General features: G+C 38.1%; 1 protein-coding gene across 1 annotated transcript in view; it reads left to right on the top strand.

Annotated features, from left to right (window-relative positions):
* The window catches only part of SNAP91 (synaptosome associated protein 91), a 142,648-nt gene that overhangs the window by 62,270 nt on the left and 62,245 nt on the right, over positions 1–18,133 (top strand). The window contains exons 6-10 of the mRNA XM_073336567.1: positions 4,538–4,631; positions 7,630–7,741; positions 10,839–10,945; positions 12,161–12,202; positions 17,362–17,432. Coding sequence (XP_073192668.1) covers positions 4,538–4,631; positions 7,630–7,741; positions 10,839–10,945; positions 12,161–12,202; positions 17,362–17,432 — 426 coding nt within the window. The remainder of the gene's footprint in view (positions 1–4,537; positions 4,632–7,629; positions 7,742–10,838; positions 10,946–12,160; positions 12,203–17,361; positions 17,433–18,133) is intronic.

Here is an 18,133-nt window from a genome sequence, read left to right as displayed (position 1 = left end):
TGCAGGATACCAGGGTATCTTTTTTGCCTTCTAGAAATACCCACAAAGTTCATTGTCTTTACTCACAGACAGAATAACCCTCCAGGGCTTGTTTTTTCCTGTGTGTGCTTTCCTGTTTTCACATCTCAATATTTGACAACATGTGTAAATATACAAAGTTTAATTTATATCCCAACAGAGAGATAGAAAGCTTTCTTACCTCCTGTCTGGAGAAACCGGTCTAAGACAGATTACCTTTTGGTGACCTGCTTTTATCTTCTAGGCTTAAGAACATAATTTTCTGATACACATACATAACTCCTTGCATGGTACATGTACGTACATTTCACAGTGATATTGATCACCAGTGTGACATCAGCTTTCATTTGAGACCTCACAATAACATTCTTGCTTGAACCAGAATGTGCATACCAGAATCCGGAATTCCTGTGACCCCACTACGCACCCTTCCCAGTCAGCATTAAGATCATCGTAAGTTACAGACGTCCCTTCAAGTTGGGCTAAATATTTCATCTTCACCATTTCCTGTGGCTTTCCATCAGCATGCAAACATTACCTGTTTTTTGTCCGTCAGTTTTACAGAATATTAAACTTGTAGGCAGTGGGTTTGCACAGGTGTTGCTGGTTTGCTAAATTAGCCTGTAGAATCATTACAGGGCTTATTACAGCTCAAGAATGTGTGAGAAGGAAACCTCCACGTGCATTTCAGAGCCCAGGTTGAGTTTGTAGCACTAGTAGTGAGAAAAACATTTATTGGTGAACTGAGCATATTGATACAGAAACTCGAGGCCATGAACATAACTGCACAATGCATTTCTTAGAATCCATTTTCAGTACATAAGGACTGCTAGGTGGTTGTAAATGTGTGTTCACGTGGAATAAACAGCAAGTTGGTCTCTGTAGTATGAGAATGAATACTCTTAGGTCTCTATTCTTTAGTGTGAAACAGGCTGGGATTCTTCTAACTTAAGATGTATTTATTTTTTTGGTCCCTTTAGGGCACCAGTAGTTCAGCTACATTCCAAGATAAACAGGTAGTGGCTCAGTGCCCTCTATAATCTTGTTTCAGTTCCTTTGCCGACTGCTTATAGCTAGTTGCCAATTAACATTCCTACCAACCTGGTTGGTTACAGCCTCGGCTGCACTCCTAGACATGAGCAGCTGATTAGGGGAACGTTTATGGATCCCTTCGTTGACTTGCCTTTTCCTCAGCTACCAGTGTTCGTAGCACCAGTATCTGCTTCAACTACTTCACTGTGTAAGTGAAGGCATCTTGGAGTTGCTAGCGCCTAAAACAAAAAACCCACCATGCTTTAAGCCACTGTTTTGAGTGTTTGACTTCGGGTAATTAGCGTAGTTTTCCTCTTGTGTTCGTTCAGTGCACGGAGGATCAGTAGCCTTAATGGTTTGCTGTTGGCGTTGATTTCTCAGCCACCTGATTCAGTGGTCTAATCTTACATTGAAATGTTGTGTACTCCTAAGTTATTGACTTCAGTGCCTTCTCAGCATGTGGCTATTGGGTTTTGGTCTCCTCTAGAGTTGACCGAAGAGACATTCAGAGGGGAAGATCAGGTAAGGGTGAATGGGGATACATCTGTTCTGCGGGTATTCCCTAATCTGCCCAGAAAATAGAGCATCCCTGGTTTCCTGAAGTCTCTGAATAACTTGTGGAAAAAAAAAAAGAAAAGGAGTACTAGTGGCACCTTAGAGACTAACCAATTTATCTGAGCATAAGCTTTCGTGAGCTACAGCTCACTTCATCGGATGCATCAGATGAAGTGAGCTGTAGCTCACGAAAGCTTATGTTCAAATAAATTGGTTAGTCTCTAAGGTGCCACTAGTACTCCTTTTCTTTTTGCGAATACAGACTAACATGGCTGCTACTCTGAAACCTGAATAACTTCTGTAAGCCTGATTGTCATCCCAGAACTTCAAAAGCATTCACCTGAAACTGGATGCTTAGCCCAGCATCTGACGTGCTGCATATACCTCACTAATTTCTGTGAGATATCTGACTCCAAACATTCCAAGGCTGTAACATCTAACTTGCTGAGGTGCCTTCATTTCTATGAACGCTTATGCCTTGTTTCACCTTCTTCATATCTGTTCTGACTTGCTTAGTAATGGTTTGTAATTCCTGGTTCACATTATGAAGGTGATGGTATACCCTGATAGTGCTACAGCAGAAGTTATGACTGGATGATTGATATCCCCTTACTGGGAAATGAATACTTCAGGGAACATTTTCTTTATGGTTTTATTTATTTGCTCTGTTCCTTGGGCTGGGGATCTTGTGTCCTGGAGACACCATATAGGAATCTTACAGGCTTGTTTCAGTAGCTTCCCAAGAACCATTTGGGATGCTCCCTGGTGTAAGAGTTTCTCTTCTCCAGCAAGGAGGTGATCTTCCCCCGTCAGTCCTTTTTTATTTATGGTGTTTGAAATCCCTATGAAGTGACAAGAATATTAACATGGAAATCTTCTGGAAGTTAGTCATCTTAGTAACCGTAAATGAATTTCTCCTTACTCTTTCCACTCTCAGAATTCTCATTCACAATACATTGTCATTTAATGGCACCCTATTATGCTTGTGAATAAGTTAGTAATGCACAAGAGCTGCACACATTATTCTCTAGGCTACATTTAGTAGTCTTGAGGCCTATCTTAAGACTTTGAAACTTTTTTATGACTAATTTACTGGTTTAAGGTCTGATTTGCATTTCAGAGTTCACTTTCAAGGTATAACACATTATCTCTTACTATGTTATATCTAACTATAGAGACTCCAGACACCTTGCTTGATTGCAGCTAAAGGGGATGACTGGATAACGTGTATCAGATCATCAACTCACAGACCCAGAAGTCTGTGCTAATCTTCTTTTAAGGGTAATATACAGTTCCCTGATCCAGACCTCCAAAACCCTATGTCCATTAATAACAAAGACTTCCAGTCTTGATTCCAGTATTTACACAGTGGGCCTTACTGTCTCAAAAACTAGACCACTAATCTTCCTTAGGCTGAAGAAGTGGTCCATGGTTTGAAGAAGATATGCTATATTTATGGTCCGCCATCTTTGGAGGTGTGTTTGTGTTCAGTTTGACAGTCACCAGGAGCATAGGATGGGTTTCTCTAGGTATTAGAAATTCATAGAAACAAATAGAGAAATACAGGCAGTACTGGGTACTGGAATTGTTTTTTATCCACTATGGATGGAACAAGTTAGATAAACTCTCATCCACTCAAGTTTTTTTTTTTGTAAAAAATATTTTCTTCTTGACAACTACATGTCCCTGCTTCTTTGTCAGAAGTTCCCTCTGATGTGAATACAGTCTTCCTGGTCATATATAAAAAGGTCAGTTTTGTGTTTGTCTTTGGTCCTCCATAACAGTAGAATCTGTAAGTTTATGGAGGCTTACTTCAAAGTTCTTAGTCTCCACAAGTAGAAATCTGCTCAACAAGTTAGCTTTAGAGAAGAGTTCTACTCCTGTAATTCAGCTTCTCTGAAGGTACTGTTTGTTTGTATTCCTGTTTTGTGCACCCATCTCCCCTCAGAGGTATTGAAGGTAACTTTTGTTTTTCAAGTTTCAGAGTAGCAGCTGTTAGTCTGTATTTGCAAAAAGACAAGGAGGACATGTGGCACCTTGGAGACTAACCAATTTATTTGAGCATAAGCTTTCGTGAGCTACAGCTCACTTCATCGAATGCATCCACTGAATACATCCGATGAAGTGAGCTGTAGCTCACGAAAGCTTATGCTCAAATAAATTGGTTAGTCTCTAAGGTGCCACAAGTACTCCTTGTCTTTTTTTTTTTTTTTCAAGTGACTGTTTCCATGGGGACTCAAAACATAGAAAGCAAAGAGCTTCCTTTTTATCAAGAAAGTGAAACTGCATTTTCTCTACAGGATTGCTGAGGCTCTAGAAATTGGTCTCACTATCAGACTGAACTAGTGTTGTCTCAAAGGGACTATCTGAGAACTATTTGTAGTACCATAGTGCCAAGCAACAGGACCCTACTGTGGTAGGCACCATACAAACTAGGGGAATTCCAGTCTCTGTGCCAGAGTGTGGTGACCAAAGGGTAGGAATGATGGAATCGATTCAAAAGATATTTGAAGATGAGCAGAATTACAGGTAGCTAACTGCCCTTGTGGATGCTATAGTGGGAGAACATTTGAGTACAACATTGTACCTTTGTGTCTGACACGATACGCTGCACTGTATTTTTCCATGAATACTCTACCTGTCACTTTTTTTAGTAGTAATAGACTACAAATTAGATACTTAGCAAACAATGGAACCTATGAAAAAAGTGGACCTCTCCAACACTTACTAAGATTTAACTTCAATTTTACATTTTATATGATTCACTGAAATAAACAGGTTACCTAGATGGCAACAAAAATGTATTTGAGATGCTGTGTTGTGTTTGAAACTTTCCTAAACCACCACCCTATTGTACTTCAGACCCTCTAGTTAATGAGTGACTGATCTTTAATCAAACTTGTTTCTTAACTTATGTTCTTCTGTCTTGCAGAGCTGATGGTGTAATGAGAACAATGATTCCAGAAAAGCTGTTGAAGAGCATGCCAATATTACAGGAACAAATTGATGCACTACTTGAATTTGATGTATGTATTCAGAATTTTAAATTCAAAACAAAAGTATAAACATTACTTCATACATTTTTTTAAAGTTACCTAAATTTATTGCTTTACCCTAGTAGCAGCTGAGATTAATGAGACTTAACACTTTTTACTGTAATAGGGCACAGCATACTTTTCCTTTAATTTGTTGCATTTCAAGGGGTGGCTGAAGTACAGTGTTCCTTTTTAATGTTTTTTTGTTTTCAGAGTAAATGAATATAGGTTTTGTGGACAATGCAAAGTAGATAATAGTAAAGAGGATATAATGAAAGTGGGCTGTGGACAGGGGAATGAAGGAGTAGACGGGATGAGGCAGGAGGAGAGATTGGGAGTAGAAGAGTTGATGCTCAAGTTTCTGTTTCGTTTTGTTTTTTTAAACTTGACCTTGGGAATTTCCTTTTACATATAAAGGAGAGGACATAAGGAAAGAATGGGAAGGAGAGTAATTGAGAGCAGCAGAAGAAAGATGAAAGAATAAGAGGGGAAAACACTGCTTCAAATCACAGTTAAGACCAGGGTGGAGCAAACATAAATCATAAGATTTTTGTCTGTTTATTTTTTTAAATCGGATGGAGGCTTTGTAAAACTAAACTGGAAACTTATGCTATTGTAATTTCAGATTTAAAACTTTCTAGTGAACTAAATTATAAATGCTAGCTTCATTTTTTATTTATGCCACTGCTGGAAGGGTTTCTTAAGCAGGTAAATAACTTCACTCACCAGAATAGCCCCATTGTCTTCAGTGTGACTGCTTGCGCACTTAGTTAGGCATGTGCATAAGTGTTTACAACATCAGTGGCTAAAATGTTTTTATTGAAAACTTTTCTTAGTGGCATGAAATCTTTGTCACTTAAAATAAATTTTTTTTATAAAAGTCCCCTGGCCCCCCCCCCCCGCTCTCCTGCTGGTAATAGATCACTCTCTTGTTACAGTGTGTATGGTAACACCCATTGTTTTACATTCTCTATGTATATAAATCTCCCCACTGTATTTTCCACTGAATGCATCCGATGACGTGAGCTGTAGCTCACAAAAGCTTATGCTCAAATAAATTGGTTAGTCTCTAAGGTGCCACAAGTACTCCTTTTCTTTTTGCTAATACAGACTAACATGGCTGCTACTCTGAAACCTTAAAATAAAATGGTTTCCATGTTAACACTGAAAAATTTATTCACACTTTCAGTGCATTGACACAGTATTGTGAACTCCTATATGCAACATAGGCCAAAGTTTTCAAAAGTGGAAATCTAAAATTAAGCTTCTAAACCCCTTGGGCACCTAAATCGCGTAGGTGTCTATATCTACACTGGAGTTGGATGTGTAATTTCCAGCTCAGGTAGACATACCAGTGCTAGCTTTGATCAAGCTAGTGTGCTCAAAATAGCAGCATGTCCAGAGCTGCACTAATGGTGGGATGGACCAGCTGCCTGTGTGGTTTTAGTGCACTAGCTTAATCAAAGCTAGCTCAGGTACATCTGTCTGAACTGGAAATTACACCTCCAGCTTCAGTGTCGACATGCACTTTGAAACCAGTGGGACTTCTGCTTTTAACTGCAAATAGTGATGAACAGTTTTGACTTGTGGAAATGCATTATATAGGAAGGGCACTGGTTGCAAACATTGTATAGTATGGGCTATTTATTGAACTTTGTGCCCTTCTCACAAGAAGGACTGGTCTCTCTCTCCATAGTCTGGTCTCTGGACTGGGCTCTCTCTCCATAGATGACCACTTTAAGTAAGTATGAAACTCCCTAGAATAAACTTATGAAAAATCTGAAATTCTACTAAAATTAGGACATTAAAGAATAAGCAAAAAAATCTACTTTAGCACCTTAATATGATATAAAATAATGAAGTCAACTTTTAAAAAAGTAAACAACTCTTCATTTTAAAAAAAACATGTTTTTGGTTTTTTATCCACTCTGGTTGACACTGGTGGGGAGGGCAGGAAAGGGAAAAATGGAATAATAAAAGGAAGGAAGAAGAAGGAACTCTGGAGTTCTTTCTGACTGCATGTAGCAGTGGGTGGGGATATGTAGTGTTTCCCCATTAGGAGCGGCAGTGATAGAGGAAGCAGAGCAGAGGAGAAGATGGCGGTAGCTGTTGTTTCTCAACCTAAATGTACCAGGGTTCTTACTGTAGCAATAACTCAGGCTTGTATATTTTTTATTAATACATTAGCTCTCTTGGTCGGTTTAAAAGCTTCATGATTCTCAAGAATATTACAATATCAAATGTGTAGTTTGGTGCATATTGGTAACAGAATATGGAAAAATCTAGCATGATCCTTGAAAAAACTGGCACTTTCTGTCCGTGTGAAGCCAGAATGAATAATCAATTGGATTTTTCATTCATAATATGGGTCTTCCAGATCACCTTTGTAGGAATCTTCCGCAGGATTGTTAAGTGATAGCAAGCATGTGCCACTTGAGCACCAAATGATGGAACAGAACTGACCCCTTTCCCTTCACTTGGATAAAATTGACTTAGCAGAATATCCTCAGAATTCAAATACATCTAAATCTATATAATTGAATACTGTATTAACTTAATATTGAATCTATTTCCCTAAGTTAAATATCCTCACACCTTCTTGTCAACTGTCTAAATGGGCCATCTTGATTATCACTACAACAGTTTTTTTTTTCTCCTGCTGATGATAGCTCATCTTAACTAATTAGCCTAAGCCTCACAATTTGTATGGCAACTTCCAACTTATCTGTGTATACGTGTGTGTGTGTGTGTGTGTGTGTGTGTGTATATATATAATAAAAAATCTTCTTTCTATATGTTCCATTCTATGCATCCGATCAAGTGGGCTGTAGCCCATGAAAGCTTATGCTCTAATATATTTGTTAGTCTCTAAGGTGCCACAAGTACTCCTGTTCTCTTAACTTAATATGTATCTGCTGCTGAAAGCCAAAATGTTAAGCATTTTACAGATCAATTAAATGTACCTGAATGGAGTTCTATTTGTGTGTAGGTTCATCCAAATGAATTGACAAATGGCGTCATAAATGCTGCATTTATGCTTCTCTTTAAAGATCTTATCAAGCTTTTTGCATGTTACAATGATGGAGTTATTAACTTACTAGGTAAGTAGGCTGATGAAATTTTATTGTAAAGTAGTAGACTTAAGTAGAAATTAAGTTTCTCTGAGGCAACTTTAAATACTCTCGCCAAATAAAAGATGTGATGTGACTTTTTTGGTAGTCTGTTTTTTGGTTTGTTTTTATCTCAATCGGACATGCAGGTTTTCTACAGCAGTTACTCAACTAGACAAGCTATAAAAGAGTTGGATAGCAATGGAATTTGGAAATATGACTTCAAGAAGCAGAAAAAAATAGAATTCTTGCAAACACTTAATTGTTTTAGTATAAAAAAAAAATTGACACTCTTGACACACTAGTATTTTTTCCAAGTGTAAAAATACCCTTTTTGTCTTGCTCATTTATTATTCAATTATAAACCCCTTGCCTTCTAAAATACCAAGAAAATAGAGCAAAAACTGGAATTTTAAATGAGGAGACTTGGGGTGGGGCTGGGATATGTTAACCTTCATCGCTGATTATTTTAGCCTTTACTTATTAGTACAGAACTTCATAAATTATGTACTCCTAACCATTACTATACAAAGTTATGATATAGACTTTAGCTGACTTGCATTAAGTATTTGGCAAGGTATCTGGGTATTGTAGTTACTTGAATCTCATAAATGCATACTGAGACTTTGTCTCTTATCAGTTAAAAATAAATCCTACTCTTAAAAAGTAGGATTGACGTTCAGAGACATTCTTATCAACAGGACAGCCACATGTGACAGGGTGCAGGCTCTACACTCAACCAGTGTGTTGCTTTCTCTTCTGGGTTAACAATCTCTAGGGCTGAATTTGTAATTCTGACCCCTTGCTGACCTTTTCCTTGGCTTTATAGCTTTAACTGCCCACAAGGATGGTGATACTTGGTTTCAATTATGTTATATCTTGTGATGGGGACAAGCTCACCAGGAAATTAGAGGGTTCACATACTGTGACTGTTAGTAACTGTCCAGTTGGGATGAGTTTCAACTACTGAACTGGAGAGAGATTCTAGTTTCCTTTTATTACTTTCAAGTCATCAATTTTCTCAGAATAGGCAACTCAAAGCTGATAAATTGTAGATATTTTTTATAAAACAGAGCTGATATTTTATACGTCATGAACTAAAATGTCTTGATTTTTCCCCACTCCTTGTTTGTGATGGAGTTTTCTTTGAAATTCTAAACAAATTTAGAGAGCCTCTAACTTGGAAATGACGACTGTCTGTCTGAAAACTGTACCTACTGTTGCTTAGAACAGTAACTGTCACTGTCAGAGGGTGGCTGGCCCCTTTAAAGGGAGATAGGTCTTGGTCCACCTGTGACAAAACTGATATGCTTCCCCAGGTGGGGGGAGGATGGATTAAGTCATGTGACGAAACCAGGTTGAGGTGGTGTAGAAAAAGGGGGCCTGTAGACTGCAGAGTGTTGCTGCAGGAAAGGAGTCTGCTGCCATGGTCCCTGAGGAAGAGAGATTCTAGGCTGGAAGCCCAGGGGGTTGTGGCTGGGTATGAAGCCCTGGCTGGAAGTTGTGTTTTATTGCTAGGGAGAAGACAAAGAAGGCAGGTCAGGCCTTGTATCTTCTTCAGCTGCTCTGAGAGCAGGAGGAGACTGTACTTCAGGGAGGAAGGGCTATCCAGTTTAAGGCTGATGTGGGAGATTTTCTGTGTTAATTTTGAACATTGTGCTAATGAAATCAGACCCCAAAAAGAGTGGCTGATGTGTGGGTTCATGAAAGCCTTTTGTGTTTGGAGTTCATTATGGAACCTGAAAGAGGGGAAACTGAGGCAGGGTGTCTGAGCCATGCCAGTCACAAGGGGACGGTCAGGAGACAGATAGTGCACGTACAGTAACTACAGCCGTTAGCTAGCCATGGAACATTCTCATCAATTTTGTGTAGTGGGTTTTTTGTTCATGGGGAAACTGCCCTTCCTGTCACATGCAATAATATGGCCTAATAAACTGCATTGGGGTAGAGGGGGTATGTGTGCATGATATTCTCCAGGCCCTGCAAGAGGGTGCTTACCAGTAGAATAGTTTCTTCTGTTTGGCTGGGATCAAACTGCCTCCTTAGCGGGACTCCTGTGTGGAGCGGGAACAAACTTTACTTCCCCCAAACCTCTCCGTGGGAGTGGTGTGTGTGTTCAGGCATGTGCTCCTTTGCTGGTTCTAGGGAAGAACTGAGAAGCTGGACCTTACTGTTGCTGCTTCTGACCGTTGCAAAAGTGAAGAAATTGACAACTGTTTGTGGAAGGACTAATTTGGACTGAAAGCCTGGGTGTTTGGGTGTCAGGTCTTTTTTTTTTTTTGGAGGGGGGCGGTACTTAAGGAATTGCAAGATTTTTATGATTGGATAAAATGTGCCTGTTTGTGGAATAGATTGTGCTTATGAAGTGTTTGTTCTTGTATTCTATTTCATAAACCTTCATGGGTTTTTTATGATGCCTCTTCGAGTGCTCAGGGTTGAAAAACCCACATCGACCCTGTTTTATGGTAATGGTTGTGAATTTGAAAAATGGGAAAATGAGAACTGTTTCAGAGTTCTGTGAACCTTATTTGGTATTAGGGAAGAAGGAAAAAAAAAGTTCCTTGAACTTAAACTACTTTCAGCTTATTTTCAAATTAGTGATAGGTACGCAAACATAAATGTACTCACTGTCTTTGTTTAAATATTTCTAAAACTGGTTTTCTGACAGCTTTAAAAACTTGGATCACAAAGATTTTCATAATGGAAATTATGAAAAATTTAAGATTTTTTTTTTAGCTGCTGGTCACGTAAGATCCTTGATAACTTTTACTAATGACTAGAAGAACTTCTGAATTAGTTTCACAAATATGTAGAGGTAAATGAAATTAACCACGTGCACCAGTTAAATTTACTTCAGTTGTGTCATGTAGTTGTAGCTTAAGATAATGTTGCATTTTAGCTAATGGAGGAGGAGGGAAAGAGCCCTTAATAGGACCAATCAATACACCACTTAACAATTAAATTATTGAAGTATCATTTTTCTGTAAATAAGATTGCAGATGAGTGCAGATCTACCATAAATGTAGTTCTAGTGACTGACATACTGCTAAAAAGAAAATGGTTGTTCACTTTTATATTTTTCTTCCAGAGAAATTTTTTGAAATGAAAAAGGGACAGTGTAAAGATGCTCTTGAAATTTACAAACGGTTTCTGACTAGAATGACCAGAGTATCTGAATTTCTTAAAGTTGCAGAGGTAAGTAACCTCCAGTATTATCATGAAAAATCTTAAGTGACAAACTGCTGAAGGATAAGCTATAATTTCTCCGTATCAGACTAAAAAGCACATACATAAAAATATGACTTCTATTTTCAGACGTTTGATACACTGCGTACTATTCATAGCTCAAGCAGTGCCGATTAAATCCAGGTTCTAAAGTTCTTGGTCAGTAGTGGGTTAAAGCACAAGATACGAAAACTAACCATAGCTTGTAGCATTCCATTCATGATTAGAACCACCACCTGTGCCAATGGACATTCCCTGACTTAAATGTAACCTTGAAGAGGGTGGCAGTTTTGGGGACCACAAGTGATCTTCATGAAGATCTGGTTGTCAGCGTGACACCTGAAGGTAGATTTGACACTCTTGTACAACATTCCTAGCTCAAGTAGAATATGCAGCAAGTGTGCCAATTCATAATATCCTCCTGCTCCATGGAGACTGCTTAGATTTATAATCTTCCTTTCTTCGTGATGGATAAGAAGCAGATTACATTCTAAAATCAAGCAAGTGACTTTGGAGTTGAAAACTCTAAATTGGAGCGAAAGTCTCAAGGCAATGAGCTGAGACTTAAAAAATTGGGACAGAAAAATAGAAAGTCTGGGCCACAGCGCAAATGGACTAAGGGTGCTAGCAGAGATTGGTATTTTAGTTTTCCAAAGAGCTGAAAGGGGCATAAACAAAAGGGACCCAGGTTGAAGGGTGAAGAGGTGCTGTTCCTGCAGGGGTTCTTTCACTGATTGAGAGAGGATTAACTGGAAGTTCAAAAAGAGTTCTGAGTTCTGGATAATGCTTTCTTGAGCTCACTGCTGCTGCCTTTTCAGACCAAATGCATTAGAGCTGGAAAGTTCTGCTTGTATGTGCTAGGGAGTGCAAGACCTGAGTGAGAATTGAGGTGTGTTTAGCGGGTCGGTGGGGGGGGAGTTGTTTCTAAAGAAACTTTTTTTGCTCCCTACAAGGGAGCATTGCAGCATTTTCAAGGTGTTTGGAAGGGTGAGGGAGTAGCTTGTGGGGAGAAAAATCTGTATATAAGTTACAAACTTCATAACTTAATGATTTTTAGATGTAAAGCATAAGAAGTTAGTTGAAGAGAAAATATGCCACAGTTTAGTCAATTTGAATACTTTCTGCAGTTGTAGCATATGAGCACTGCTGGTTTCTCATTTTTTTTTTTTTTTTTTAAATCCACAGCAAGTTGGAATTGACAAAGGAGACATTCCTGATCTCACACAAGTAAGTTTCTAAGTTTTGTATAAACTGATGCAATACGGAAAGACACAGTAAGCTAAAACTGTATGAGGAAAAGTCAGATAATTGGCATGTACACTTATATGTACATTTCTTGAAACCCTTCTCAAATGCAAAAGGGAGGAATTTGCAAATTTTCAACCATTTTTGGCAGATTGATCTCTGCTGGTCGTTTAATCCCTAAAGACCAGTTTCATTTTCTGGGACTATTGTCTTACAGTTTGTAACTAAATAATGAAAAGACTGCCTATCTGTTCTCCCTTGTAGACATGCAGATTTATCCCACAAGGAGTGTGAGTACTGCATTTAAAAAATGGACAAAGGTGTCATCGCACCGAATTCGTGCTTTGACCTAGTTCATAATTTCACCTCTGGCAGAGTGTCTTGGTCCATAGATATAAAGAAGTTGCCATAATATGACCAAATAAGAGTATCTTAAACTTTAAAACGTGGTAAGGAGCTAAAACTAGAGGCATTCCATGATACTCAAACATGGATCCAACTCCTTACTTACGGCAACTACAAGTATTAATGTGGCATTCCTGTTTTTAACAAGAACCATAACCATCTTGGTTAATTTAATGTTTGCCTTAATGCACAGTAGTATGAACATTTTCATTAGTGAATGCAGAACAGTGTATTCAAATCAAATTATAACCTCTTGCATATCTCAATGCCTGCAAAATGGCACAGAAACTAAAAGCTCTTAATCAAACTGGAGAGCAATTGTATAAAAACCTAATGAATTTTAATAGAATATGTTCACTGCTTATAAATATATATTAAAAGCATCTAAATACTTGGTTCCCTACTATATTCCATAAATTGTTTCTTCTGATTGGAAAATATCCCTAGTGTCTTAAAGCTCAGAATTGAAATAAAGCTAAATAAAAGTTTGCATTTAACGTTTTGGCTTGAGTTGAGGAAAAATAACTGAAGCCCAAGGAATTCTTGAGGTTTTTATATAATCTAAAATACTGCATTTACAACAAATTTACTTTTCAAATAATTCAATTTCTATTTTAGCCTGTTAGAAGCAAAAATTGTATTACATTAAATGTTTCAAGTTTTCTTTTTTACAAAGTAATACCTTTGTGGTGTCACAGCTTCCAGGGTAGCTGCTGCACTACTGGCCCTTCTTGGGGTCTGCATGCACTCCCATAGATGTCAGGCCTCAGATCTTTCTCTTCTAGGGTAGAATTCTGTAATTTTCCCACTTTTTTAGATCAGGACTTGTTACAACCCCTTGAATACCAACTATGATTACTTCAGCAGGCCCAACTGGGATCTGAATCCTGCTGTTGAGTTCTCTCCCAGAGCTGTGACTAGTAGTTAGTTCACAGGGACCACACAGTTTTCTCAAGCAGTATTGTTCAATATTACCAGTAGGAATAAAGCAGTTTGGGACATGGGGTACAAATAAGAGGCCTGACCACATGAATCTTACACTGCTTTTAGCTTAGCTGCTCCTGGCCTAGATTCTTAGGCCTAGGGTGACCAGATGTCCTGTTTTTATAGGGACAGTCCCATTTTTCGAACTTTTTCTTATATAGACACCTATTTTCCTGCCCCCTGCCCCCTCTAGTCCTGGTTTTTTCACAGTTGTTATCTGGTCACCTTACTTAGGCCCTGTTTAGAGAGAGGCTGCTTGCATACAGCTCTTACCTCTCCTCTAGTTTGTATCAGCCTCCTAGCATGCTGACCACTTCTCCCTCTTCCTTTCTGCCAGGACCACCTTCTAAAGTCTCTTATTTTGGGGGTCTCAGCCTTTTTGATCTCTGGTATGTCTGATGGCACCATTATTTTTTGTTAGCTGCTTTAAAGGTGTTTACCAGAAGCTCTTATCTTTCTTTCCTCCTCAGTTCTTTAACCCATTTATACTCCCCTTTGATTTAACTCTATGCACTATCATGCAGCTATACAAAATTGAACAGAGAAACAGTCTTGCATGATATTGATAAGATATTAGACACTTCCACACTTTGTCAAAGTGGATTATTAAATCTTTAGACTAAGGTTTTAACTTGGGCTATGGCTGTTACTAAGATCACAGGAAGCACCCAGAAATTGTTACACTGAAATTAATTCTTGGAGTACTTCTACATATTTGCCCTTACTGTGCTGCTAAGCTTCTGCAGCCTTCAGGAAACCAGTGCCCATTGGATTGAATGAGTAGCTTCTGTCACAGAACATTCCGAACCAGTACTAAAAGGGCAGCGTGTCATGTTTATATCTCAGACCCTGACTCACTAAGCACAGATGGTGCCAGTATTTCTTAATGTGAGCCCTTAAGTCAGGGTACCTGAGCGATCTTGGATCAGTATCTGGCTCCAAAGATGCCCAAGTCAAATAAACAGTCACCGAAAAATCAGGTACTAGCTCCTATCTAGTCTGTGTGGCATGGCAGGAGCAAACAATTCTGAGGCACTGAAGAAACTTGCATCTAGGCAAAGTCAGGTCTGGGCAGGAAACCTCAGGTTGGTACCAAAGGCGTCACCAGAGAGACTTGCATTTTGACAACAAATGTTCCAAAAGCAGTGTCTAAATTCCACTAGATGCAGATAATCAGTCCCCTAGCACAGTGGTTCTCAACCAGGGGTACATGTTTGAAATAAAATCTTTTTATTTATTTATTTGTTTGTTTCCAGTTTTACTGCAATTTTGGTTTGGAGGTTAGCCTTTTAAAAAATGTTTTTGTTTCATGTCAAATTAAATCCTTCATTTGACCTCAAGTGAAATTTTTGACTTTTTTTTGTTTGCCAAATACAAATCATGTGGGGGTCTATCTGAAATTTTTTAAATTTTTTGTTCAGCTGCTGAACAAAAGAAGCAGTTATTTCCGCAGCTCTAATTGAAATACCACTTATATTTTTATGTAAGGTGACATTACCTATGTATTTTTAAGGCTCTGTCCACTAGGTCTATAATTGTTTTAGTGGCATTCCTTAGTGGTGAAAATAATTTTCTCCCAAAATGTCCTATGTAGAAGATTTACATGTACACAGTGCTACTCTCTGAACTTGGCATCTAGGTTTGATGCTTTGCAGCCTCAAAGAAGGGAAATATAGTGGGTTTTAACTTTTCATAAATACTTCTGTTTGTTATTTCCCAACCATGTCTCTCTTGTTGGATTTTTGCTTCATATACATTTTAGTCTTTCTGGTTCAGCTTCAGGGAGTTGAAAGTTGATGTGGGAGTCTTAGTTGCTAGAAAATGTGAGGGATTTTTAATTTTAGTAGCCAGACAAAATAGATCAGTTATGCCTGTAGTGGAGAGAACAGGCTCGTGGCAGCCACCACCAAACTGAATAGAAGATTAGGCTGACTTGCTAACTTTAGAGCCATCTTCTGTGCCTAGTCATCTGTGCCAGAGATAATCCCCATAATGTGTCATAAAAACTTTTTAATAGCAAATGTTGCCAGCTGCATGCCATTAAGCTTCATATTTAACTAGTATGAGTTATTTCAAATGTTAGGGTATGTAAATAGATACAGAACTTTTCAAATCATTAAGACGGCTTGGAGTGTTGCACAACTTGGCCATGTTTGAATGTTAGCCCCTTCCCCTCTCACCGCTGTTACTTTTTCATGAAAAAATTAAGTTGTGAAACTAAATGTACTGTTTCCAATATCTTGTGTTGAGGTTCTTCAGTGTAAGTCTGTCAAGAAATCCTAATGTCAAATACATGTACACTGGAATACTAAAATTGCATAGTGAATAGTTTTAATAAAGACTTGGCTGCAAGAGGATTCTACTATGCAGTGCTACTGTACGTCAAATTTCTTGCCTAATAAAATGTATTAATTTCACATTGGTACCGGTGGTAGTTGTATCTTACAAAGTTGACTTTAGTTTGGCACTTGAAATAGTCTTCAGTAACTGCGTATGTGCATACTGGAAATAATAGCACTGACTTCAAGCAGGACAGATTTTTTTTTTAAAATTTTCGATGCACGTATTTATACTGAGATATTAAAGAAGTTATTTATGACAAATCTTAGGTATTGCTGACAAGAGTTCTGTTGATCTGAAAATCACTGATAATGAAAATTCCCCTTTTAAAGAATGTATCATTGATAAACTGGTAACCCTGATAAAATATTGCTGTTATTTACTGTTGTAGCTCTCAAAGGCTTCCTGTTCACTCACTGGGCTTATGGAAATCTACTTCTCTAGGCACTATTTTTATTCTGCAGTAGCTAAGGACACTGAAACTTGTTCTTGCTTTTTTTCCTTTTTATCCACAATGGTAACAGCAGCAGCATGCCTGGGTATTTTACTTGGCTATAAACTCTGGTTATTTAAAGTCTCAAAACACCTGAGGATCTTGCATTTTAAGAAAAATGAGTGAAGTATTAGATAAACTTCATTAGATTGAGATTTATTTCATTCTATAAAATATCTGAAATTGGAATTTTTGAATTGATTTTCTTCTGGTCCCTGAATCTTGGTTACCTGTCCTATATATTCATAAGTGGGTTTTTTTTTTGGGGGGGGGGTGTTTTTAAAGCAGACTATGTAGGTATTTCATGCTATTAACTGGAAAGTGTTCAGATTCTAAGCATAGCTTTTTATAATTAATCTGGACCACTTTTAAATTTACACTTTTTTCCTTTAGTGGAAAATACTAGCTGATAAATACAACTCTAACAATTGGCCTCAAATGGGAAAAATTGTCAGTGTTTTAGCTAAAAGCTAATTTAGACTGAATGTGTACAACACACCCAACTGATATGAACATAAATACCTGTGGATTTTTTTTTTGTAACTTTCACTTAACCTGTGGATGCCTGTGCTGTTGTCAATGTCAAACACATGATCTGGCTGCAAGCATGGTGAGCACATCAAGTACATAGGATTCAATACCTGTGTAGTAAAGAAAAAGATGGCTATAACTCTGCAAAGAATAAATGTTTCAAAATTGGCTTTTTTTAAATAATTGCTTTTTTGTCTTGATATTTCCAGCATGAAAATACATTTTTTTTCTTTACACAATGGAGTGGACTTAGGGTTATAGCATGAGCATGCAAACTGGTTATATATAGCTAGCAGAAGATTTAAATTGCCCTGATAACCTTAAGGTTCCCATCATTTAGTGTGGTTAAAGAAAAAAATGTGCACCTTTTTTTACATTCACTTTCTAGGCTCCCAGCAGTCTTATGGAGACCCTTGAACAACATCTAAACACGTTGGAAGGGAAAAAACCAGGGAACAGGTAAAATGATGCAATTACATGTGTAGAACTAGATTAAAAATTCATCAAGCGCAAAATGGAAGCCGCTCCAGGCCAGAGAGGCCACCCAGAATCCAGAGCTTCCCCTTTGCTTCTTATTGAAAGAAGAGATGGCTCTTGGTTCCACCTCGCTTCTCTCCTAGAGCAACACTTGGATACTAGCCATCTTTAATTCTTCAGGCTGTGTTGATTGCTGCAAAGAACTTAAATGTGGCAGCTCTGAAAGACTGCTGAAGAGAGAAAGTGGTCTGTGTATCACTGTTATCTCTGCTGGAACTTCCATGGAAGTAGGAGAAGCCTGGTGATGTGCGACTCCATTTGCCCACTGGGAGTACAGTAGCATGACACTGTGCTCATCCCAGTATTTGCTGTTCCTCTAATTTGTACTGGGTCTACTTCCCCATATTTGACTTTAAACGCTGCTTGAGATTTCATTTTTTTTCGCATCATTATGACCATACAAGCAATGCCTTTTTCAGCTATTTTAAGATTTCCCTGTGTTTGTCTGAAACAAGTATAACCTATGCAAATGTAATTCTGCTTTGTTTTGACACCAACTAATTAGACATAAATATTGAAGCCCTCACTTACGTCATTCATGATTCACTTTTCAGAACAGACTAATCATGTTGTTTAACTAGCATCATTGACTTCTCAGATGTTTTCTATTTACAAGAGCTGCC

Source organism: Lepidochelys kempii, chromosome 3 (genome assembly GCF_965140265.1).
Source record: "Lepidochelys kempii isolate rLepKem1 chromosome 3, rLepKem1.hap2, whole genome shotgun sequence".
Lineage (NCBI taxonomy): Eukaryota > Metazoa > Chordata > Testudines > Cheloniidae > Lepidochelys > Lepidochelys kempii.
Note: the sequence above shows the minus strand (reverse complement) of the source record. Positions and strands in the feature narration are given on the sequence as shown.